This window comes from Oryzias latipes, chromosome 17 (genome assembly GCF_053564925.1).
Source record: "Oryzias latipes strain Hd-rR chromosome 17, Olatipes_Hd-rR_3.1".
Taxonomy (NCBI): Eukaryota; Metazoa; Chordata; class Actinopteri; order Beloniformes; family Adrianichthyidae; genus Oryzias; species Oryzias latipes.
The window spans coordinates 32,059,977-32,084,394 of record NC_136253.1 but is presented as its reverse complement, the minus strand read 5'-3'; the positions used below and the strand labels follow the sequence as shown (position 1 = coordinate 32,084,394).

Genomic DNA, 24,418 nt, shown 5'->3' with positions numbered 1-24,418 from the left:
ACGCATCTATACAGATACATCTATTGAAAACTTTTATAAAGAAATGATGGGATTTAAATAGTGTGTTTCTTTCCCTTTTTTGAACATTTTAGATAACTTTATTTAAAAGTAAACCTTTCTATCAAAAACTATGGATAAATTAGAAATAAACGCAGCTTTTTTTTTACACAGATGAACGAAATAAAGAGCTGCAAAAGCATTAGACTTAAAATAAATTAAAGGTTATGCATATAACACTCACACAAGAGTAATAATTCATGTAATTTATGACATCTCTGATCTAATAACAATTTTATATTTAAGATCTATGAGTCAGAAAACCCCTTACAGTAATAACAAAGTTGGCTTCGCTTTTTTTTTTCCTGACCAAATTATCTTGTGCTTGCTGTCAATCCGGGTTCCACAGCAGCAGATGACAACAACAAAAACAGTCCGCCTCACTGAGAGGGGGCTAGCCCAGTTAGCTGCGCGACGCAAACTCTTTCTCTTATAGTGTCACGTAGTTATGAACACAACAATGCAGGGGGTAGGAACGTATTAGCACCATGTTGTACCTGTCTGTTTAAAAATGTTCATCAGTTACTCTTGTTTAAGCTGGACCCGCTAATGTTAGCTTTAGCGAGCTCTATGCATGTCAACCTTAAACGGGTTAGCTAGCTAGCTAGCTCCTTTGCTAGCTTGTTAGCTAGCCAGCTCGCCCAAGAGGAGACAAGAACCGATATGTGGGGAAAGTCGGGTAAGACAAAATAGATACTTTAGTTTGCGATGGCAGCATGAAATTAGAATTGTTTTATGGTATATATTCTGTAGAATGGTCTTTAGTTTCTGGACCGGATGAGGAACATTTGTCATGTTCTTCGACATGTACATTTCTTTCCGAATTAACCCGACAGCAGTGCTACTAGCTAATACGGCAAGTTAGCGCAAACAGAACGGGGTTATGATTGACTGTGTAGCTTCTTAGTTGCTGAAAGTGGCCACTTGTTTAGCACCAGAACCGTGACTAAACAAAGACCTCCATGATGTTGCAGCAATTGAATGTTTTGAGTTTTTGTAAACATTCGTGCAAAGTAAACCACAAGAAGGCCGCCAGCCGCTTAACTACTATTACTATTTTTTCTTAAATAACAGACATTTATTTTCTTATTCGAGTACATTTTATATAAGGTGTTTGTTTGTTGCGACCGCTCAGTGGTAGAACCGATTTTATAACCGGTTCTTTCTTATTATAATTACTCATATTTGATGACTTTTTCAGCTGTAGAAAAAAGTTGTAGCTAAAGTATATTCCTGTCAGCTTTGAAAGATCATTATTTATAAACTAAAGAGAGTACTGATGTCTGTGGGTAAATGCATTGATGTCACAGTGACTCAGCTGCTGAGTAGTTTGACAAAAACACAGTACAGCTGAATCCCTTTGTGGTATCTTATGCCTACCTTTGTGATCACAGCACGTTTTTTTAAAATCTTAAATAAAACTATCAAACAAACAAAAAGTGCAACAAAAAAACAACCCACATTTATTATTAGCTCATTAATTAGTTTATGATCCGATCATGAAGTGAACCTTTTATAGATAGCACAAAAAAGAAAAGTCCATTTAAGATAAGATGAAATTCAAATTCCCCATTTCAGAACTTCGAGAAATGAGTTTGAATAGCTAACCTTTATTGACAATTTAGACCGAACAAGTTCGTCTGTGTCATGTGTTTGGATGGGCACGTTTTCCTCTTTGGGATTGAGTTATTTAAGGTTTAATTACACCAACAAAACAGTTTACCAAGCACAGACACATATCTATCTGATCCAACTGACTAGCAAACTAGTTGAACAATCTGCCTCTTTTTGGAACAAGTTATCTGTGTCTAATACCTTCTGGTTCTTTCACTTTTCTTTGTTGCACAGTGCTCCTGTTGTCTGACTGAGAGTTAGTTAAACTCAGGAATGGGGATATAGTTTTATAGTTGCTTTTTTTCCGTGGAAACAGTATGACTTAAAGAACCACTGCAATGAAAATAGTTCTTGTGGGAAACATATATATATATAATATGTAAAGAAAATTAATATTAAAACTGCATTTATGAGTGTTTCTCTTTTCCAATCAATGTGAATCAGGTGCAGACAAAAAGATGCTATTTGAAAAAGCTTACAGTTTTCATGTACAAACTGCAATCGGCAGCTTACAGCTCCGTGCTCTGCTCCATTCTGATGTATCCTCTTGGAGACAAATAGATCCATGTACGTCTTGGTTTTCCTCTTCTGAGCTGGCATCTGGATCAGATCTGTACAGCTGGATAGCCCTAATATTGCTCACCACTTTTGTTGCACCAGAACTGTTTGGTTGGGGTTGTGTGGGGTTGTAATATATTGGTAGTTAGTGTAAACAAAGGGATGATGGGAAACAAAGGCATCCTCGTTGTGTGCAAACAGCCCCACAACTCTGAGGCGAATTTGTGATGAAATCTTGCCGCTGTGCAGAAACTATGTCCTAGAAAACGATGCAGGGTTTGTGATTTAATCATAACAAAAATACAACTGGGAATGCTTTCAAAATAGATGATTAATTGTTATCTAAGACATTTTCATGTTTGTGTTTGTCTTCCAGCAGTTGGTGTTGTCTGACTAAATGAGCAAGATAAGCAAGCTTGGAGAACTCTGGGAGATTCACCATGAAGTTGTATGTGTTCCAAGTGAACAACGGCAGCACGTTGACATTTGACACTGACCTTGCTGTCCAGACGTAAGAATCTTCTTATTTTTTAGAGAGAGAAAAGAGAAACTCCCAGAACCTTCAGTCTTAGTAATGTAAATTCATTCTTTCTTTCATTTCAGTGTACATCAGCTGAAACATGCCATCCAAGCCAAATATAAAATTGCAATTCAGCATCAAGTCCTTGTTGTCAACGGAGGGGAATGTATGGCTGTGGACAGACGGGTCTGCAGCTACAGTGCTGGCACTGTAGGTTCATTTATTTCATTAGTTTGACTTTGTTTGGCTGCACGGTTAGCGCTCTTGCCTCACTGCAAGAAGGCCCCAGTTCAAGTCCTGGCTGGGGACCTGAAACAGAATCACCAACTGTGTGCAGTTTGCATGTTCTCCCCGTGCATGCGTGAGACTTCCTCCTACCGTCCTAAAACAGCTTTCATAGGTTAATTGGTTTCGCTAAATTGTCCGTAGGTGTGAATGCGAGTGTGTATCGGTGTGTGATTGTGTCCCTGCGTCAGACTGCCAACCTGTCCAAGGTGTATCCTGCCGTGTCCAGGATAGGCTCCGGGAGACCCCTGTCCCCAAAAAGGACAAAAACGGGTTTAGAAAATGCTTAAAATTGACATCTTCTGTTTGCTGGTCTTTAGGAAACCAATCCCATATTCCTGTTCAACAAAGAGATGATCTTGTCTGATCGGGATCCAACCATCCCCAAAACCACCTTCTCCATCGAGAGTGAGATTCAGGTCAAGGTGGAAGAATCTCTACTGATGCCAGCTGTCTTTCACACTGTTGCCTCAAGAACACAACTTGCCCTGGTAGTTAGATTCTTCACTTTTTAGATTTGTATGTGGCCACTCCTCTTTTAACTGAGTGTTTTTGCAGACTTAACTAATCGTTAGGTTATAGTTTGCTCTGCTAAAGCAGATTGGCTGGAGTTTCTACTGTTTAACTTTCTTGTGATCAATGGTTTTTACTTAAGGAGTGAAAATACAATAACTTCACACACAGTATAGAACCAAAATGATCTAAAATCTCATTCTCAAAGTTAAAATATGCATTGTTTCGTTTACACATGTTTCAGATTTTAGGTTTTTGTAAAAAAAAAAAATGTGTTTAATTTTTTATTATCAAAAGCTAGTTCCAATTTATTTTAAAAGGGACATATTTGGCTCTCTGAAGGTTTCCATCCAATGTAAAATAAATGTGATAATTGTTTTATATTTGTTTTATTCACAATGTTAAACATATTAACTTGAGTAAACACAGACCTTAGGTGTTCTTTCATATTTTCATTTTTACACGTTATTCTTGGAAGTATGCAAATGTTTTTGTTGTCTTAAATAAGTTTATTTTCTAGTAAACAGCTGTTCAAAAATTCAAAGTACCTAAGCTTGAGATTGTTTGTCTGAGAAGTTGAAAAAAAAACTTTTAATAGTAATTTTTGCACACAAAGTGGAATTATTTAAAACATTTTTAGCCAGCGTTGAGACCTCTGCTAGCACCGTTTGAACTGTTTTTTTCCCTCTTTTTTCTGTCATTCATATCTTGCTCTGATAATGACCGGAAAACATCGTTCTGAACTTTTGCAGGAAATGTTTGAAGTTGCCAACAAGCTTTGCTCTTTCTGTGAACGTTTGGTTCACGATGAACATCTCCAACATCAAGGCTGGGCTGCAATCATGGCCAACCTGGATGATTGCACTCAGTCGTACCAGAGGTTACTCAGCAAATTCAACATTTCATACACCAATTATCAGCACGACCTGGAGGAAATTAAAGTCAAACTTTCAAAGTAAGCGCTGTTCCCATTTTTTGAATCATTTTAAACCCGGTAAAGTGTGTATTCGTGATTACTGTGTTATGTATTAATTAATGATCTTTGAATGTGAATGGATGTCATAACATCTGTCCACCTTTTTCCTGATTGCAGGTTGGGGACAGCCGTCTCAGTGATGGCCAGGATACCCCTGCTGGAATGTTTGACTCGGCACAGTTACAAAGAGAGCATGGAGAAGTCCGGTTCAAGCCCCGGGAAGGATTCAGACGAAACAGAGGAAGAAAAATCCACCGACTCTGTGCGTTTCACTGCTCAAGCCCAGATACCCCACATGTCACCATCTGCCCCGTCTGCCTCTGGATCGGCTGCAGACGAGCTGCACGGAGAGCAGGAGACAAATGAAATGGCAGACAGCGGTGAGCTGAAAGCCGCTCTGCTAGATGACAGCACTCCTGAGCTCACCAACCAGCCTTTGTTCAACGTTACGCTACTGGACTGGATCAATGTCCAGGATCGGCCCAATGATGTCGAAGCAGTTGTGAGGAAGTGCTTTGACTCCATCAACAGGGTGAGACAGACGTTTACATGGGATTTGCAGCAGAGAAAACAATGTTTTTACTAAACACTTTGTGTCTTTCAGCTGGACCCGCGCATCATTCAACCCTTCCTGGCAGATTGCTGTGAAACAATTGCAAAGTTAGATAATCAGAACATGAAAGCCATCAAAGGGCTTGAGGACCGATTGTATGCTCTAGATCAGATGATTGCGAGCTGCAAGAAGCTGGTGAATGAGCAGAAGGAACTTGCTCAGGTAAAGAAAAAAATATGAATTTCTCAAATTCGGGCTTCACAGCTGTGCAGTGGTTGGCGCTCTCGCCTCTTGGCGAGAAGGCCCTGGTTTGAATCCTATCTTGGGACCTTTCTGAATGGAGTTTGCATGTTCTCACCGTGTATGTGTGGGTTTTCTCCAGGTGCTTCAGCTTCCTCACATAGCCCCAAAACATGCTTCGTAGGTGAATTGGTATCTCTAAATTGCCCCCAGATTTACATGTGTGTGTTGCCCTGCAACAGACTGGAGACCTGTTCAGGGTGCACCCCGCCTTTGTCCAACAGTAGCTAGGATAGGCTCCAGCAACCCGTGACCCCAAATGTGATACGGTGGCTTCAGAAGATAAATGAATTTCTGAAATTCTCCTTTTCTTTTAAAAAAATGTTATGATTACATGTTTCTGATTAAAGGGATTTTTGGCAAATCAGAAGCGAGCCGAAAACCTGAAGGACACGTCCGTTCTGCCTGACTTGTGTCTGAGTCACACCAACCAGCTGATGATCATGCTAAACAACCACAGGAAGCTGCTGGACATTAAGAAGAAGTGCACCACCGCCAAACAAGAACTGGCAAACAACCTTCAAGTCAGACTCAAGTAAAACAGAAGATCCCCAGTTCTGAAAGTTTTCGTTTATTCTTTCTTCCTTTGTTCTTGTGAGCCGTGCTTGATTCTTCAACCGTGGTCGTGTGTTTCAGATGGTGCTGCTATGTGATGCTTCATGCCGACCAGGATGCAGAAAAGCTTCAGGCGCTTCTGCGGCTCCTGACGGAGCTGATGGAGAGAGTGAGGGTGGTGGAGGCCCTCAGCACCGTGCCTCAGATGTACTGCCTGGCCGTCGTGGAAGTCGTCAGGAGAAAAATGTTTATGCGTCACTACAGAGCGGTTAGTGCTATAATGGGTTTCTGACTTGCTGAGAGTTTTATTTTTGGTGAGCGATTGTTCAAATCAAAATCAGAAAGTACGAAGCAGAATTTCCAGCTGGAGGGTTTGAAGGAAAAAAAAGCTGACATGAAAATAAACACTTTCTGTGTTTATTTTGGTTTTACCATGTAATGCAGGCTAAAATAGCTCCTGGAGGCCAAATTTAAAACAGAAATGCAGCCCCCCCTCCCCTTCTTAAATTAAACCCCACTCTGTAGCTAGGTGTCATAAAGGCTTTAGGGTTTACATTTGTGTGAGTTCTGCTGGAAAGTCATTATTACAAATTATTACAATTCTGAGTCAAGGTTTACGTCTCTGGGCTAATTTTAACAGCAATTGTTAACTGAGAGCAGATGACTCAGTGACTAACCCATTGTGGGGGGGGGGGGGGGGTAGCTGGAGACATGGACAAACTGAAAAAGCTGCAACTCAGTCCCTCACTCTATCGCGCTTCACCTTTCACAATCTCACTGTTTCGCAGATTTTTTTCAGTGTAGATGCTTTTGTTTTACAGTGCACTGTAAAACTGCACTTCAGCATTCTGATTGGCTGTAGACCGTGTCAGTCATGACTGACATTAATCTGTACAGTCTGTTTCCTGTACAGATTGCGTTCAGTTTCCCAAATCTACATAAATCTCAGATCATGGAGAAAACTGCACTTTTTTAAATTGAGGTTTGAATCAAGAGAGAATAATGTGTAAATGTTTATGTCTGTCTGAGAAAAGGGAATAAAGTGTGTAGTGAGGGGTTTTACAGCCTTAACAGGTCTAAATCATGCTATTCCTAACCCTTTCACAGTAAACTATATTCTAATATATGATAATATATAACCTTTAAAAAAATGAAATACCGTATTTTCCGGACTATAAGTCGCCCTTTTTTTCATAGTTTGGCAAGGGGTGCGACTTATACTCCGCAGCGACTTATATTAGAAATAAATTGAAATAAATACATTGTTAACCCTCCTGTTATGTTCATTTGTGAGGAACAGAGATGATGTTCCTGGGTCAATTTGATGTATGAGGTATGTTAAGTGTTAAGAGGATGTTAAGTGACTCAGAGAATCAGCAAACCTTTTTTTACAGTAAGATCTTGAAGGCTAACAACATAATATTCTATTTTCCAATGATTTCATAGATTCAGAAATGCAATAAAAATGACAACTGTTTCTACAAAAACAGGATGAAAACAGAGTATTAGTTAGACAATGATGCTTCATGAAAGGAATAAATAAATAAGTTTGAGAAAAAATTACTGTGAAATTATTAGATAAACAGTCTGCTATGATTGTGTCATATAAGGTTGTGAAAGTTAAAATGCGACTTATAGTCCAGTGCGACTTATCTGTGTTTTTTTCTACTTTATAATGCATTTTTGGGCTGGTGCGACTTATACTCCGGTGCGACTTATAGTCCGGAAAATACGGTATTAGATATTTTCTCATTTTCTCGATCTCTGAAGCTCCGCCTTTTGCTCCTTCTGGGTGCCGCCCATTTCATGACATCAACCTAGAGCCGGCCTCGGCAGCGTTTCTGTGTTTCACCCACGAAAACAAACAACATCCAAACTTTTGCAAAGATTAATGTACATATTGTGGTTCTAAAACAAAAGTGCTTAGCCGATCACCGCTAGCTCCATGGAGAGAGTGGGTGTATGTTTGTTAGCCTGGGGGCGGTGCTAGTAGGTAGGACTCTTCTGAAAGGGGCTCTTCTCATTTAACTACATCACAGTCTGAGAACCCACTTGTTTTCAAGGATGGACACCAAGAGAAGTTTTAGCTCACCTGACCAGGAAGAAGTCATGTGATTACAATTTTGCCACTTCTTTTTTTTTAACCAAGTAATTTCTTTTGATCTACATATCCTATAACTTATTTCTGTTAAATACACTGAGCAGAGGTAAGATCGGGCCTAAAAATTCCGACCCGACCCAGGCCCGCGGGCATTAAAGCCCAACCCAGCCCGAACCCGACCAATTAATTTGATTTGGAGGCCCGAGCTCGAAGCAAACCCGAAATTTCAATTTATCCCATAGTATTTTTGGCAGAAAAAAATGCAAGATTTCTTAAGGTTAAAATAATCTACATATTTTTATGATCATGATAAATGCATTTGCACATCGAAATAACGCTGGAACACAGAATAAGAGGCCAGACAGAGAGAGTGAAAGAGAGATCTTGATGCGCACTCGCTTAATTACGCGGAGAAATACTGCAGCCGCGGCGGTGCGTGTTTGCCTTTTCAGTTCCCCTGTCTTAAGTTTTTTCTTGACTTCTTGCTGCTCCATATCGGGGATACCTAAACAAAATAGATGCGGGCTTGCAGAGGGAAGATTACATTCACGACTCTGCGTCTGCGCTTCCTGTTTAGTAGTAGTTATATAGCAACTACCTTACAGCGCCTTCTCTGTTTTAACCAAATTATTTATTTATAACAAGTATTCCTTAGTTTAGTATACATTTTTATAAACATATTTTTATTTAAAAAAAGTCAGCGAGAGAGAAGCCCGGGCCGAGTCGGGTTCTGACTCGGGCTTGGGCTTAAGATCTTACGTCTAACACTGAGACAAGTTTGAGAAATCTGTGAGTATTTCACAAAATTTAAAGCCTTAAGCGATGGAGCTTGTTTAAAAGTCTTTATTAAAAATGTGTTTGTTCAATAGAACCAAAGGGAATCATTCCTTTACAGCAGATATAACTAATGTCTTACTCATTTGAATGACAGAAAAGCAACAAATGATTTAACCTAATGGATACTGTGCTTGTGGCTTTTTTTAAAATATCAATTACAATATAACTGTGAAGAAAAGTAAATGAAATGTGGGGTAATACTGGTAACAAACCTTCAGTTCCACTTCTGTTATGAAAAGCAAAAAGGAAATGTTTTCCTCAAAACTTGACATTTATCATTAGGAAAAGCTCTTGTTTTCATTATTGTGGGTTTATTTGTTGTTTTGTGTGTTTTCAGTGGGCCAATGCTCTCGTGAAGGATGGAAAACGCCTGTATGAGGCAGAAAAGTTCAAAAGGGAATCCTTCGGGAAACTCTTCAGTAAGTTTTCCTAAATCTTCAACTCCACAGACAAGATTACAGTTTTACTGTGAAACCAACGTGCCTTTAATGTGCTAGAACTTAAAATTCAACCCATTACCTTTCATTTTTAAAGGAAAGTCTTTCCTCCGAAATCGGCTGTTTCGAGGGTTGGACTCGTGGCCCCCGACATCATTCTGTGTGAGTTTCAAGTCCAGCTGCTTTTCTAGATGATTCCATGAAATGTGGACTAATATTATTTAGGGGATGGACATTTTTTAGGCAACCACAATTTGATTGCTATTCTGGAGCCAACGATCTGATTACCAAACAATTATGAATGCATCCTCAATCTATGCATTTTAAAAAATGTTTTCTCCTCCCCACAAGACAATAGACCAAAGTTATTTACCATATTCTCTGTACATTGTCTCTCCGGAGAAGCTGTAGCAGCAAAAAAAAATGCATAACAATGAAAAAGACAATCATAAACAAGCAGCGCTAGAGTATAACATCTCCACCTTGCCCAGCGTAAGACTGAGCAGAGCTTCTTCCTCTGGGTTGCTGTCAGTAGCCAATACTGATGCACACACCTACAGTGCCCTCTAGTGGTTGTTATGGGAAAATAATAAATGTATGGTCCTTTTTTTTTCCTTTTAAAGTCACATATAAGTCGCACCTGACTATAAGTCTCTTCCTAGGCCAAACCGCAACGTGTTCTAAGAAAAAACTGTAGTTTTTTACCCTAAATAGCCTGTTTAAGTAAGGACCATAAGAACCATAGGAACATAAAATGTTTCGTTTGAGAATCAAAAATCTTTCACAACATCATCAGCAGACGGGTTTTCAAGGAAACTTTGTTTTCTCTGAACTCAACAAACTTGAATAACACAATATGTTACTTTTTATTAACAGGATGTTCTTTAACTCAAGTCAAACAAAATAAATGGTGCCCAGCTTATTACTAAACGTAATGTTTTATTACATTGTGGAAGTGTGCGATATAATCTTGCATGTTTGTTGTGTTCCCTGAATACCTGATCTTGATTTGACACAACTTACACATGGCATGACTTTTGTCCGAAGCCCTTTGAAACATCCCCATTAAAAAAGGCGAAACGCTTCCAAACGTTAGCTTTACGCTAAGCCGGGGCCGGTCGGATCCCGCCGCCTGCAGGTTGAGCCAGGATTGTGTCCTCTAAAAAAACGCTGCTCGTTTTAAGTTCTGCGTAATATTAAATCACACTAATTATTTGATTATTTACAATGCACAAAATGATCCCGATTCGTTTATGAATCATCATCGATGAATTTAGTAATTGATCCTCCCTCCCAATTCTTTTTATGAAAAATATCTTAACCTTATTGTGTATAAAAATAATATACTAAATCCCTTTACGGCATTAAGCAAACAAACCGAGGAAGCACAACGCTGTCAGTGAGGGAGAACTGCTGTCACGTCATGTGGATATTCTCTTTTTTTGGTGAATACTTGTAGACCCGAAGGCCCAGAAGGTTTGATGATGAACTCCCAGACATCTCACTTGATGACCTGCAGTACTTGAAGTCATGTTGTCCTGACGAGGTGCAGCCTTTCCTAATGTAAGTCACCGTCTTCACATCTTTCCTTCAGGTCACTTTGACACAAACACTAAAAGAAAAGATCCACTCCAACGAAAATTGTGTTTTTGATGTTTTTATCATGTATTTGGGCCTTTTTTCATGATGGAGGACATAAAATTACATCTCTGAGTATTTCTGTCTTTATATTGTTGTGAGCAGATGAAAAAATGCTGTTGGACAAAGACGTAGAAAATGGTTAGATCCATGATTGTTTGTTTATTTTCCACACATTAGCTGGAATCTGGATCAAAACTGTACGACCGGGGAACTCCAATATTGCTGGCCATTTTTTATGCACCAATAATGTTAGGTTGGGCGTCTGCGGGGCTGTAAGCTAGTGGGAGAGAGTGTAAACAGAGAGCTCTCAGTTGTGGGTGACAGGAAAGGCGGAGTGGGTTGCTCCACTCCAGCAGTCCCGCCCACAACTCAAAGGTGAATTCTCCTGCCGCTCTGCAGAAACTATGTCATAGAAGAAGTTTGTTTTGTTTTTTAAAATTTTGGCTATAAATGGCAGAATCCTCACTAAAAGAACTCTTTTACAACAGACCATAAGATTAGCGGAGTGGGTTTTTCGTGCAAAAAACATTTAATGGTTGAGTTTATAAAACCAAATGTCTTTATCTATTTCCCTTGTTTGACTTCTTTTAGGGTGCCCAGCATGTGTGATTTGGAGCCCTTAAATCGCCACGTAGAGAAACTTCATCAGCTTGTCCAGGCTGCTCAAAGTGTAGACGAGATGTCCCAAACTATCACTGACCTGCTAAGTGAACAAAGGGTGATCCTTTCTTCCTTCATTTCCGTTTTGTTTAGCAAACATAAAAAAATCAACTCAACAAAAAGGAATTAGAGTTACATTTTAAAGTTCAATTGGAGTGTCTTTAACTGTACTTGTAATCTTTTTCTGCAGGCATCATGTACTCAGAGCGCCCAGAGATCCAGTGTGCTGTCTGAAAACACGCCAACGTCTCCTAAAACCCCCCCCTCTCTAAGCCTTCAGGGAACCAGCTGCCAGCCTCTTCACGTCCCCATCCCCGCCCCCTTGGAGGACTTATCCCCCGACAGCATCGACGCGCAGACGTTTGACTTTGAAACCATCGGGCACCCGAACATGGATCCGGTCCTGCAGCAGGGATCGCTGGACTTGGACTCTCTAGCGGAGAGCCCCGAATCGGATTTCATGTCAGCTGTCAACGAGTTTGTGATCGAAGAGAACTTGGCCTCTCCGAACCCCATCAGTGAGCCGATCAGCCCAGAAATGATGGTGGAGTCTCTGTACTCGTCTGTCATAAATGCTATAGACAACAAGCGAATGCAGGACACCACTACGCTACAGAGAGAAGCCTCCAAGATCTCTGAACTCAAAGACGTTCTGGAGAAATATCAGTGTGCTGCCGAGGAGTCCGTCTGCAAGTTCAGGGTCGTGAAGGATGATCTCAGGCATTTAAAGAGTCTAGTATTGAAGGAACGGAGCGACTTCACGTTAGCCATCAACAGCTTAACCACAGAAGTGAGCAGCGCTGTGGGCGGCGTCTACCAGACCCACGAAATGCAGCTGAGAGAGCAGCATCGTGGAGAGCTTCTGAACCTCAGGCAGGAGCTGGAGAAGCAGATTCACAGCCTGGCGGAGGAAAACCAAGTCAACCAGAATATAGTGCGAGACGTCCAACGCGCCATGCTGGAGCTGGAGGGGCTGCTGGAGCGCAAGGAGAAGGAGCTGACGCAGCTGGAGAACGAGAAGGAGCGCTGGTTGGAGAAGGAGGGCCATCTGAACGAAAGGATCAAAAACCTGGAGCAGATCATCAGTGAGCAGGCCGAAGAGATCAGGATGCTCTCAACCTTGAGGGACTCTTTGAGCAGTCAGCTGGAGAACCTGCACTTTGAGATTGAACGCAGTCAGCAGAAGATTCGCCAGGAGATGGAAGCTGCCAGTCGGTGCCATTTGAAGGAGCTGGAGGACCGATTGAAGGAGGAGCACAGGACGGAGCTGGAAACCATGAGCAAGGATAACAAGGAAGCCCTGGAACACCTTGCTGCTGAAAATGACGCAAAGTCGATGACTTCAGCCAATCACCATGCTGCTGCTCTCCAGGAGAAGGATGCTCAGATCAAGGATTTGGAAGCTCGGCTTACGGAACTCGCAGAGCTGCGCTGCAAGTTAGAGGTGGAACTAGCCTTAAAGGAGTCCGAATCGGAGGAGGCGAGGATCCACTTTGAGGAGACGAAGACGCAGCAGGCAGATGCCATGAAGACCCAAGTGGAAGCCGAGACCAAAACCATCAGAGAAGAGCTGGCAGGACTCCGAAAGCAACTGCAAGCTAAGAACGAGGAGTATGAAGTGGACCTAGCAGAGCTGAGAGCCCTCATGAGAATTGAGAAGGACCACTGCATCTCAGAGCTGGTGGACAGACACGAAGAGGAGACGACTCTGTTGCACAGCAACCTCTCCTCCCTGAAGCAAAAGCTCCAGGACGCCAAAGGGAGCCACGCCGAGCAGCAGCAGAGACTCACAGACGAGTTCAGTCAGCAGATCGCTGAGCTAACGGAGGAAAAAGAGCAGCAGTGTAAGAGTTTCCAAGCGTTGGAGCAGGAGTTGAGGACTCTTATTGGCAATTTACGGTCAGAAAACGACCATCTTTCAAAAGCATTAAAGCAGGAAGATTCAAGGAAAGAGGAGGCCTCAAATGCTGCAGCAGCAGACGGCTTTAAAGAGCTGGAGCAGCAGAAGGAGGAGATGGAGAGGAGACTTTTAGACAAAATTCAACAGCTGGAACAAGAGCTTTCCGAAAAGAAGTTCTCAAAAAGGTACATACAATTCAAGCAACAAATTGTTCAGAAAAAAATAGAGATTTTAATTTTTCAATCACTTACTTTATCTAAACAGGTGTTTAACATGGAAAATCCATTTGTTCCAAATCTCTTTGTGTTTTCTCCCACCTCTCTACGATTCCAGTGAGGAAGGTTTGTCGCTTCACGCCGAGAGTGGAGCGGATTCTGGAGGACCGCTGTCGCTGGACTCTGCCCTACAAGAGCGCCTGCAGCAGGAGCGGGCGTCCTTACAGATCCAGATGGAACTCCTCGAAAAGAAGAAGAACGAAGAGATGCAGAACCTCAAGACCTCGCTGATTGCAGAGCAGCAGGTCCGTGTTTAAAAGTTTGGTTTACAATAATCTTTGCTCTGAACTGCATCGTTTTTTGTTTTAGAAAATGAAACCACTTTTTTCTATTTTGGTCCGTTTTTCTTGCATCTACTGTTAAAAAGAATTGCTGGGTGTAGCCACCCTAGATGTAAACGATGCATCGGGTAAACGTCATGATTGTCACATTAACCCAAAGGGAACGGGGTTTTTTTTTTTGCAGACAAACTTCAACACTGTGCTAACCCGAGAAAAGATGAAGAAGGAGCAGATCATCAGTGACCTCACAGAAAAGCTGCACAAAGTGACTCAGCAGCAGGAGAAGGACAAAGGTGAAGGTCGTGACCTTTAGGACCGAGGGTCATCTGTTTAATGGAGAAAATCATTAAGGACTTTTTCTTATTTCTAGCTGGGAAAATGGTTTCATATTCCTAAAGAACTGCTTTCTGTTCCTCTGTTCAGTGGTTATAAAGGAAAATGAGGGAATATTTAGCTGTTTCTTTTACGTTTGTGATCCCTAAAGCTTTGATAGAAACGTTGTCTGAGGACCGGGCAAGTGTGATGCAGGAGAAGAAGCACTTGGAGGAGGAGCTGAACCGCCTGCGCAGCACCGTCCTGGCCTCCTCCAGCATGTTCACCTCCGCAGAGGCCGGAGCGGCGGCAGCACGAGCTCTGCCCGTCGCCGAGACTCTGGCTGACACGTCTGTGGGCGCCATGCAGGACGACGAGCACGTCGATTCCGCCGTGGAGGCCAGCATGGTGACCGTCCAGTAAGCATTTCCTCAGTTTGTCCTTTTTATTTTTATTTTTTTACAGCGAATGAGCAAATTTATGCATCAAATGAATAGAAAAGAAGGTTAATGACGGACTCGAGGTCCAAATGTCAACACCATAAAACCTATGGATTTAAAAAAAAACAAGTAAAACATAAATTATGAACATAAAAACTTAAAAAAGGTACCCCTGATGATGAAGAGTCCTGTGCCTGCTGTTGGTGAGAAGGATTTGCATAAAACGATAAAGAAATGCACACGTGACTTCCGTGTTCGATGTAGGACCACTCAGAGAGTCAGAGCGAAACGGCGATGTTCACGCGAGTCTGCAGAGTTTACTAGAAAACTTCTGGAGCTACTCAAAGTCACAATAAATCCAGTCTGGCTCCAGAGGGACATCGGGGGGGGGGGGGGGGGGGGGCACTATTGCAGAGTTCAGGTCAGCAACAGTAATGTAAACAAACGTGACATGCAGAGCTTTATCTTTATTTTAAAATAAATATAGTCTTAAAGACCTCAACATCTCTGTAAAGAAACGTACTCTGAACTTCTGTACTGCAATTCTCACACTTCCAAGCCTGTTTTCTGTGTAATTTTGCCATCAAATGCTCTGTTAACGGCTCATGGATTTTGTTTCTGCACAATAACGTAACAGACGTCACAAGCGTAAAGCGGACCTTGAATAAAACCTGATGTCATCGTCAGAAAACTCCAAAGCAGACTTTAGCTGATGCTGCACATTCAGGGACACAGTTGATGTACTGTCCTCTCCTTTTTGTAATGTCATTGTGTAAAAACACAACAACAAACGAACAAACAATATTAAAAAAAAAAGAATTAAACATCAGTAAATACGCAGAATCTTTCTGTTTTTGGAGAATCGACGTATGCAGCCCTTAGCTGTTCATTGTTCTTATTTTTCAGATCGACTTTTTCAGATAAATTCTTTAAAGGAGGATTTCAGAAACATTAAAATGTTATTATTTTAGCAAAAAATTGTCTAAAAAATCCTATTGTTCAGATGTAAGTTAAATCAATTTGCAATAGTTTTAATGTTTTCATGTGACTTCTGAGACAAATAATTTTGCCAAAATTATTGACTTTTTTTATTCATATTTTAACCCAAAATGTATCAGCAGCAAAACTATGAACAGCTTGAGTGTTTGAAAATTCTTCTTTCCTGTGACCTGCACCTTGAGGAAAGTGTTTTATTTTGTAGGGACAGCATCCTGTCGGAGGAGAAGCAGCGCATCATCTTACTCGAGAGGGTAAACACACGGCCTTTTTCTGCCAGCTGTATCTGATTTTGGCGTCTTTTTTTAATTCATCTGCCGCCTGTTGCAGACCTTACATATGAAGGAAGAAGAAAACAAGCGCCTCAGTCAAAGACTCGTGAGTCCATTTTCTTCTCTGTCTGCTATGTCCAGGCATCTCCACCAGGGGGCAGTAGCATCAAAGAATATGGTTTTTGTAGTTTTTGCCGGATTCAGTATAAAGGGACACAATAAAAACGGATAGAAATTTTAAACGATTACTTAGATATATATTTATTGTTAAATGGAGCATGACTCAATGTGAGTTTTTTTTCTCAAAAGTAAAAGAATTGAAATGAAACGACAATTGTTTTTGTCTCTTCTGTCAGGTAAGTTGAACTTCTTCTGGGAGGAGCGCCCATCTGCTATTTTTTTCTATATATTTTCATTTTAATCAAAAGCATTTCTTTACAGATGTCTCAGAGCATGTCGTCCGTGTCGTCACGGCATTCAGACAAAATCGCAATCAGAGAGTAAGTGAATGATTTGACATCCGTCCGTGCCGCTACCATTTCCAGCCCTAAAATGACATAGAGTGCAACAGTCACACACATTCTTAATAACGAACACGAATGCGGCGATCCCGCTTTTCTGTGTGGCCCTCCTCCCCCTTGTCTCCCCGTCGTCCGTGGTTTTAGTTTCCAGGTTGGCGATTTGGTTCTCATCATTCTGGACGAACGGCACGACAACTACGTGCTCTTCACCGTCGGCCCCACCCTCTACTTCCTCCACTCGGAGTCTCTCACTGCTCTGGACCTCAAACCAGGTCAGAACCACCGACTTTTAAAGAAAGCTATTTTTATTTCAACTCTCTAACTAATGGAATAAAGTCATAAATGTTTTGTTTTAAAGCTTCAGGGACTTCTAGGCGGCCGTGGGTTCTTGGAAAAGTTCTGGAGAAGGAGTATTGCCAAGCAAAAAAGGTGCTTCAAAATTCTAATATGATATGTGATAGGTTTTATTTAACCTGCGTTAAACTCTTTTTTTATACATATTTTTAAACTTTTTACTATCCAAATATGAAATAAAAAGAGAGTTAGTCTTATGAAATCTGTTTGAATCTTCTGTCTTACAAAAATGGTTTTCTTCTTCTTCTTTTCCAGGCCCAGAACAGATTTAAGGTTCCTCTGGGAACCAAGTTTTACAGAGTGAAAGCTGTTCCATGGAACAGAAAAGTATAATAGCCAATTCATGATCTGAACCCTTTTTTAAAAATGTCCATAAACTTCATTACAGAACTCATAACTTGAAAAAGGAAGCTACTTTTTTTTTCTTTTTTAAAGATTAGGATGGACATGCATTTTATTTTGAAATCGCCTTTTCTCTTTATTTTGTTTTAAACCCGGGTTTGTTCATGTGGACCAAATGCTACTCTTGTAATTGGGGTCCCCCCCCACCCCACTACACTACACTGTGGCATGACGCCCTTTGACCTGTGTGTACAATTGAAGAAAACTTTGGATGTTAAATATTTAGTTTCCATTCTCAACATTTGTGTAAAATACTGTGTCATTATGGAGATAATTAATAAAAAAACAGACCATTTATAAATAAATGTTGATGGAGGAATGTTCATGGCATGCATCTTAAAATATTTCTTTCATTTACTTACCAGATAAACGTGGTTGTTGTAGTTAATGCTGTTTATTACTCACAACACAGTATTGCTGTCGGTCAATACTGCCATGTAAATGATGAATGACTGAAGGACGCAGTCTTCTTTGCAATCCTTGAAATGCACTTTGGAAAACCATGCTTTTTATGATTTAAATAAAAATAAATAAAAAAGGGAAGTTTAGTTGAGCTGTCGGAACTAAATAAATCCATCAGCAGGAATTTCTCACTTATAGAATTATTGATATGTAGAGAGAAATGCGTTGTGACTGTGTTTCAGTATCACGAGACGTTGTATATAACCCATTAAATCAAATGTAACAAGAAATGACTGTATTGTACAAGATAGAGTTTTGAAACAATAAAGGTTTGATCCCAAATTTACCTTTTATTTTTGTCTTTTTTATAAGACCGGTGGTTTAATTTTTTCTACCCTGAAAAAAACTATCTTTTTGTTTTTATATAATATTTTTTAAATTACATTAAATGCTCAATATTAGTTGTGTTTTAGCCGAGCAAAATAAACGTAATTTTAAAGACCTTGTTTTAAATTGGAACCTTTTAGATCATAAACCAAAAGGACATTTGCTCACGTTTTGTGTCTATTAAATGTATTTTTTTCTGGCGATTTTTGCACACAATGAGACGCCTCGCGTTCTCATTTGATTTTGGGTTTGTCCTTTTGTGGAGAGTTGGCACGCTCCCGCAAGAAACAGACTTCAAAAAGGCTTCAAATGGGGGCCCAAGAACGACGCGGGCCTCATGGAGGAGGAAGCCCACCAACATCACTTTCCCAGTTCACAGCGGGGAGCATAGCAGCTCTCCATCGAGCGCTCTCTACCATGTGGGTCTAGGGGTGTTTTAACAATGTTTAGCTGTATTTTCTCCATTTAGCATACGCCTGTTGTCACATTTGGATGGCTCCTTCATAAATTGGTGGTGTGATTTCTACAATTTCGGGACAGGCCTGAATGACAAAATATGCAACACAACATTCGATACCGAGGTGGCTGGCAAGCAGCAAGCATGTGCACTGGACAGGCTCTTAGTGTAAATGTTTACAACCCCCCACTGAGCTCAGTGCTGCAGGGAGTCACTCTCATCAAGCTGAATGGGATTTAACATTGCCATGTGGATCCTCTAGCTACTCCCACCATTAAAACTGCCTTTGAATTTGACTTTTGCTGCTTATATTTAACTGGATCCTAAGGTAACCTTCAGCTTTTTATTGTCAGTTTTACTAAAATATATATTTATATATATTTGATACAACTTTTACATAAAGCTGAAAAAACAGGTGTTTTTTTTACAAACAAGAAGAAAAGAGTGTCCCATGTTTCATGCAAAAACACACATCTAAATAAACTGGATGTGTTTGGGTCAAATTGACCCATTTTTATCATTTGAAAATCTAAAAACGGAATACCTGAAAGTATTTTTCCACTTTGAAACTTTTTCTGGTTGGATTTTGTCAACATATAAATATAAAATAGGTTCAGTTATTTGTTTATACCTTTAGCAAAAAGTACTACACTTGAAGTTTATTTTATTTCTTGAGTATAAGTATAAGATAAGCAAGTAGACCACAGACCATTATGTAGGAAATATACTTACTGAATACTTCTTCAGGTTAAATCGAAACATTTTAAGGTTACACGATATACAAATATACAATAAATATGATATATAAATAAAAGTAAACTTCTTGTGTACTACTACTACTTCTAGTACACTTTAATAGACTACGTCTCGCTAATTTAAGCAGAAGCAAATATAAGTGCAGTTCTTCAGAAACTATAATAACCAGAGGTTTAAAAGTTATGCAGAAAAGTTTCATCTCTTAATCTTTTAATTCTTAATTCTTCTCTTAATTCTTCAGAGTAATCTTACTTCATTATTTTGATTTAATTTGATTTAGCTTTTGGAAAATGGATACTTATACTCAGCTGCATTCCTCTCATTGCATAAATAGATATTTTATGATTGTTTTACACATCAGAACAATCCCTGTTGTTTATAGAGAAGAAAGTAAACAAAGGAAATACACAATTTTTGTTGCATTACCCTTGTGTTTTAATATTTCAAAATACTGCACTGCAAAAAGAGGTTTTCTAATATTAGGAAAAGAACTCTAATATTTAGAGGAAAATTACTAGAAAGTAGTAAAAGTATCTGACCTTGAGGCATCATAATTTATTACTTATAACCTATTATAATATAACAAAATCTAGAATCAGTTAAACACAAGAATTCAAACATGGAAAATAAGCTAAAAATAAGCTGTTAAAATAGCTTTAAATTAAATGTTAAACAAGGTTTTTTTTTACTACTTCTAAACAAACATTTTGTCTTTTTTCATTTTTTCTGCAAGTTATTGTAGTTTATCTTGATTACAGTGACAAAAAAAACTATCGTAATGAGTGGAAATGACAAATTGGGAACAAAATGAAAATCGTAGTACAAGTTGGCCCATTTAAATAAATCCTAATAAAATCTAAAACTGGCTCCTATTATTAGAGCATAAATCTGAATTTTGTTTCCAAAGACAACATTTATTGAACTTTAAAATAATATCCCTAAAATTGAACCCAAAATTACAACGAAATATGAGTTTTTTGAGTCTGAATTGAAGGTTTCCTATTGGCAAGAGTTTGGAGCAAAAGGATTTGGACTCATTTTAACCATAATTTCTTTATGTTTACAGTTTAGCTCTTAATGAAACAACGGGTGTAGAGCAAAGACTTATTTAAAAAAATATCTGGTAAGGTATCTTGAAAAGTTTTAAATCTTTGCAAGAATTAAAAAAGTTTCCAGCGTTGAACGTCGATAGAAATGCAGTTTTTGAAAAAACAAACAAAAAAAAACATCTTTTGGAATCATACCTTCGAGAGAAATATGCTAATGTGCAATTCTGGATTTACAAAACTTCACCCAGGCAGTTTTTATTGGAGTTTAAATAAGCCTAAATTCTGCTCAAAATCACAATGTCTACATTTTTAGGTTTAAATCTTTATATCTGTGGCAAATTTTTTGTAAGCTTTAGTGGACGGTGGAGTCATATCAGGTTGTGTGTGTATGTGGGGGGGGCGGTGTCAAATGCAATCTGTTGCAAAAGATGAAGTCAGTTTTTGTTTTTTTTCGTACGGTCGCCCAGATCCATCCCAAATCTACTTTGTCAATGGTGTCAGGGCAGGTATCTCCAGGCAGCTTTAAATGGCTTTGAGCTGAAATAGAAAGAGTTATTATCATAGCTTTTCTTTGCGTGTCAACACATGCTGAAGGCGCTAAATTAAGATTTAGACGAGTAAATATGAAATATCAAAACAAGGTTGAAGACTGAGATCCCTGCTCATTGTTGCTGAAATTCTCTGTGTTTGGAGATAATACACAAGTTCTATTTGATTTTTCCCAATCTCTCTCGCAGTATTCTACATGCACGGGGCTGCAAATAAACATGCATTATTTGTGGAGTAAATATATGCATGAACTTCAAATGATGGATAAATGAAAATAAATAGGAGAGCCCCTAACGAAAGAAAGAAAGAAAGCAAGCAAGCAAGAAAAAAAAAAGATATTTTTTAAAATCTAAATGGAGCAAGTGTGTTGAAGAAGAGCCAAGAGGCATTATGGCTCAAACTGCACACCAAGGAGTAAATCGACTTAATGCCATCACATTTCCACCCCATTCATGCCTAAGAAAAGGGTTAGGAGAAGAGATTAGGTTATATATCTGCTGTCAGGAACCGAAGAGACCAAGTGGAGAACTTCACCTAAACAGAGCGATGATCAAACAGACATGCTTTAACAGACATGCTTCATAATCTCATCCGGTATTGTCCTCTCCCTGCCTCGACTTCAGGTTTGGTGGCAAATCGGAGACAGGGGGCAGATTAAACGTGTGATGAAACGTCTGCGAAATATGGGAGAATGTGCACCATAAGGGCGCTTGATTTTCTACCCACATGACGAACATAATCACTATTAGTAACACATATCTACATGAAAATGATAATTCCAAACATTTAAACGTAATTCATTGAGTTCATATTGGGAATCAGAGGCATCTGATGGCATAGTTTTATGGATAATTACCGCCACAGAGATAATGCAGCGTTTGAAAGGAAAGCTTTGAGGCTTCTCCACTCACTGGAAAGAGAGTGCGTAGGTTTAGTTGTGCATCTGAGCTGTACCCAAAAGGCAAATATGTGGAAAGTTTGGTGACAGGCATCCAGGCGTGCTGTTAACAAGATTGCATCTGTCGAGCAGAAAGTGTGGGATAGAGCTTTACTACATATTTAAAGGGTAAATTATTTTCACATTAAGTTCAATGGCGGCAGTAATCCCTCCAAATATAGACAGAACTATTTCATTTTCTGTAGAAAATAATTATTCAAATACCCCCATAGTGCAAATCCCTTTAATTTAGTGCATGACACAGTTTTTGCTTTCCCACTGCAGAACAAAACCAAGAAGAATCCAGTAAACATTAAAAATCTGTTGTTTTATTTTGGTAATCTGGCTGCTTACTGACAAGAAAATAATCAATACAAATAGTTCTGAAGTGTCTGAAAATAGACGGGCGATTTAAACTGTAACTAACAGCCATGCATTTTCCAGCTGCAGTGCAGTGTTGAGGAAATGACACCAGCTTTGATGGGCTGTATAGCTTTTGAGATGAGCCTCTTTATGCCGCTTGCAGTTCCATTATGGCTTTGTTCGAAAGCTTGTTTACCTGCTGATAACATACACTGGTGGATTCAGGAGCACCGATCCAAAATCTGCTGCCAAAGTCACTCAAGTCTCATTGTACTGCAGGAGGGGAAGAATGAAATGTTTATGCGGAGGGAATGCAAATGCTAAATGTGAAATCAAACTATGGGACCAATAAGGGATCAGAGTAACTTTGCCAGGTTTTATTTTTAGCCCCGTTGCAATGCCAGTTTGGTGGAACACTCTCCACTTTAGCCTCTCTGCATCTTTGTGCTTTTGGGTTTCTACTCTGTGATGGAAAAGCTGTCCCCATTAAACGCAGCGGCGAACGCCGCGCCCTTTTATTTCTAAAAACATCCTCTTGGATTGACGCAAACATGTCCAATCAGGTTGAAGAAAGTCCGATTGTTTGTGGTTGACATCAGAATCGTTGTTTGAATGCAGTTTTTGGGTCGGGCTCCTCCAAAAGCTGTGCTCTCGGGTCAAAGGACTGGCCGCTTTGGGTTTCATATTAAAGAGGTTTGTGCCACGAGCATTCAAGTAGGATCTGCAGGAGGCCAGCGGGTCCCCACAGACGGACAACCGGGGGGCCAGGTGACCCTGTCTCTGAGGGTTAGCAGGAAATACTAAAGAGGGACGGGCAGGGAGCTGAGGAGCCACTGAGTGCGAGTGTGCAAGGCTGGTGATGGCAGCTGTCAATGGTTTGGAAGGAGAAGCAGACAGATTGTGCGTTCTGTTGGTGCAGCCAGTTCGCCACCTGGCAGGCTTTCCTTGTTAGAACTTCTTGCTGTTTCTGTTCTCATCAGAGAAATGCTCTTCCTCTTATCCTCCATGTTCGGGAAAGTCAAATTTGTGTTTAAAGATGTTTAGTGAAATTGTTTAAAGGCCCGTTTCATCGCACAGAACCCCAGCATGTAGATGTTTTTGTCAGAAAATATTAGAAAATGTGACTCTTAATCATGCAATATACTAGAAACAACTTGAATATTTTATTTTTTTCAAGAGGACTGTTTTAAAAAAAAAAAAGTGTCCTTTTTACTTTGAAAAAATGCTGCCTTCCATCCTATTGTTGCAACAAATATTGCACTTTGTTAAAAATGTATTGCACAGCCATAAACAATTAGGGAGTGGATTTTAAAATCCCAGTTGGCAGACATTCCTTGTTCCAAGAGGATTAAAAGACGTCTTTGATTTGATATAAATGTATGCAAAGAGAATGGTGTGGTGATCCGGGTGCCAGAGGTGGCGCTTTACTCTGGATATTCTGGCTTGGGCCTGTAAGGGACATAAATTAACATCAATTAACACATGCATGCAATAAGAAAATAATTAATTCAAGTTATCAGTCACCTCTTCCATTCCAGGAATCTGATTGACAAGATAAAGTAATGTGCAAACTGCTTTTCAAAGCTAACAGCCTGGAGCACCCCTCCTATTAGTTAGTCATTCCCTCAGAATCACACCCGGAATCTGTCATTTCACAATTTTCTCCTATAATGCATATGTGCCACTCTCACCACTCCACTACAGCAACTGCCATCTAACAAGTTGTCACAGAGAATGATACAATTCACGTCCAGTATTCGGTTCCATAGACACCAAGCATCTGAGGCAGACGGGTCAAGAATATGGTACATTCTGTTCTCTCTAGGAGCGTCACAAAGCTCTGAAGATGTCGTTCAAAGACCTCCGAGTGGCCTTTTGGGGTTTAACCATCCTAAGCTTGTTGCACTAAAATTACATAACCTTTTCTTAAATGGAATAATCTCCATTGTGAGTCATTCAAGGTCTTGTGTCCTTTTTTGAACCGTAAAAATCAATGTTTTGCCGTTGGACGACACAAAAAGTAGAAATATTTACATTTTCTTTTTTTCTTTGAACACAGATGGAGAAGTTGTGTCTCCAACCTTTTAACTTTTTGTCATAACTGATGACAAACATACCATAGTGATCAAAATGAGAGTTTTAGGATCCCAAATTCCAC

The 24,418-nt window shown here is 39.8% G+C and overlaps 1 protein-coding gene across 2 annotated transcripts; it reads left to right on the top strand.

The window, feature by feature from the left end:
* Window positions 1-390: 390 nt before the first annotated feature.
* rb1cc1 (RB1-inducible coiled-coil 1) lies at window positions 391-18,106 on the top strand. Of its 2 annotated transcripts, none has more exons than XM_011486998.4 (23): window positions 391-736; window positions 2,606-2,740; window positions 2,833-2,959; window positions 3,355-3,525; window positions 4,300-4,502; window positions 4,641-5,055; window positions 5,128-5,298; window positions 5,727-5,911; window positions 6,013-6,199; window positions 9,207-9,288; window positions 9,404-9,468; window positions 10,766-10,869; window positions 11,539-11,665; window positions 11,798-13,692; window positions 13,841-14,027; window positions 14,248-14,356; window positions 14,548-14,794; window positions 16,017-16,065; window positions 16,142-16,189; window positions 16,525-16,583; window positions 16,749-16,876; window positions 16,963-17,033; window positions 17,214-18,106. In XM_011486998.4, exons 2-23 carry the CDS (start codon window positions 2,670-2,672, stop codon window positions 17,289-17,291), a joined length of 4,779 nt encoding a protein of 1,592 aa, XP_011485300.1. In that variant the 5' UTR covers window positions 391-736; window positions 2,606-2,669; the 3' UTR covers window positions 17,292-18,106. The 2 variants fall into 2 exon arrangements, with proteins under 2 accessions (XP_011485300.1, XP_023820645.1); XM_023964877.2 differs by having other exon boundaries at window positions 401-736; window positions 2,609-2,740.
* Window positions 18,107-24,418: the final 6,312 nt, after the last annotated feature.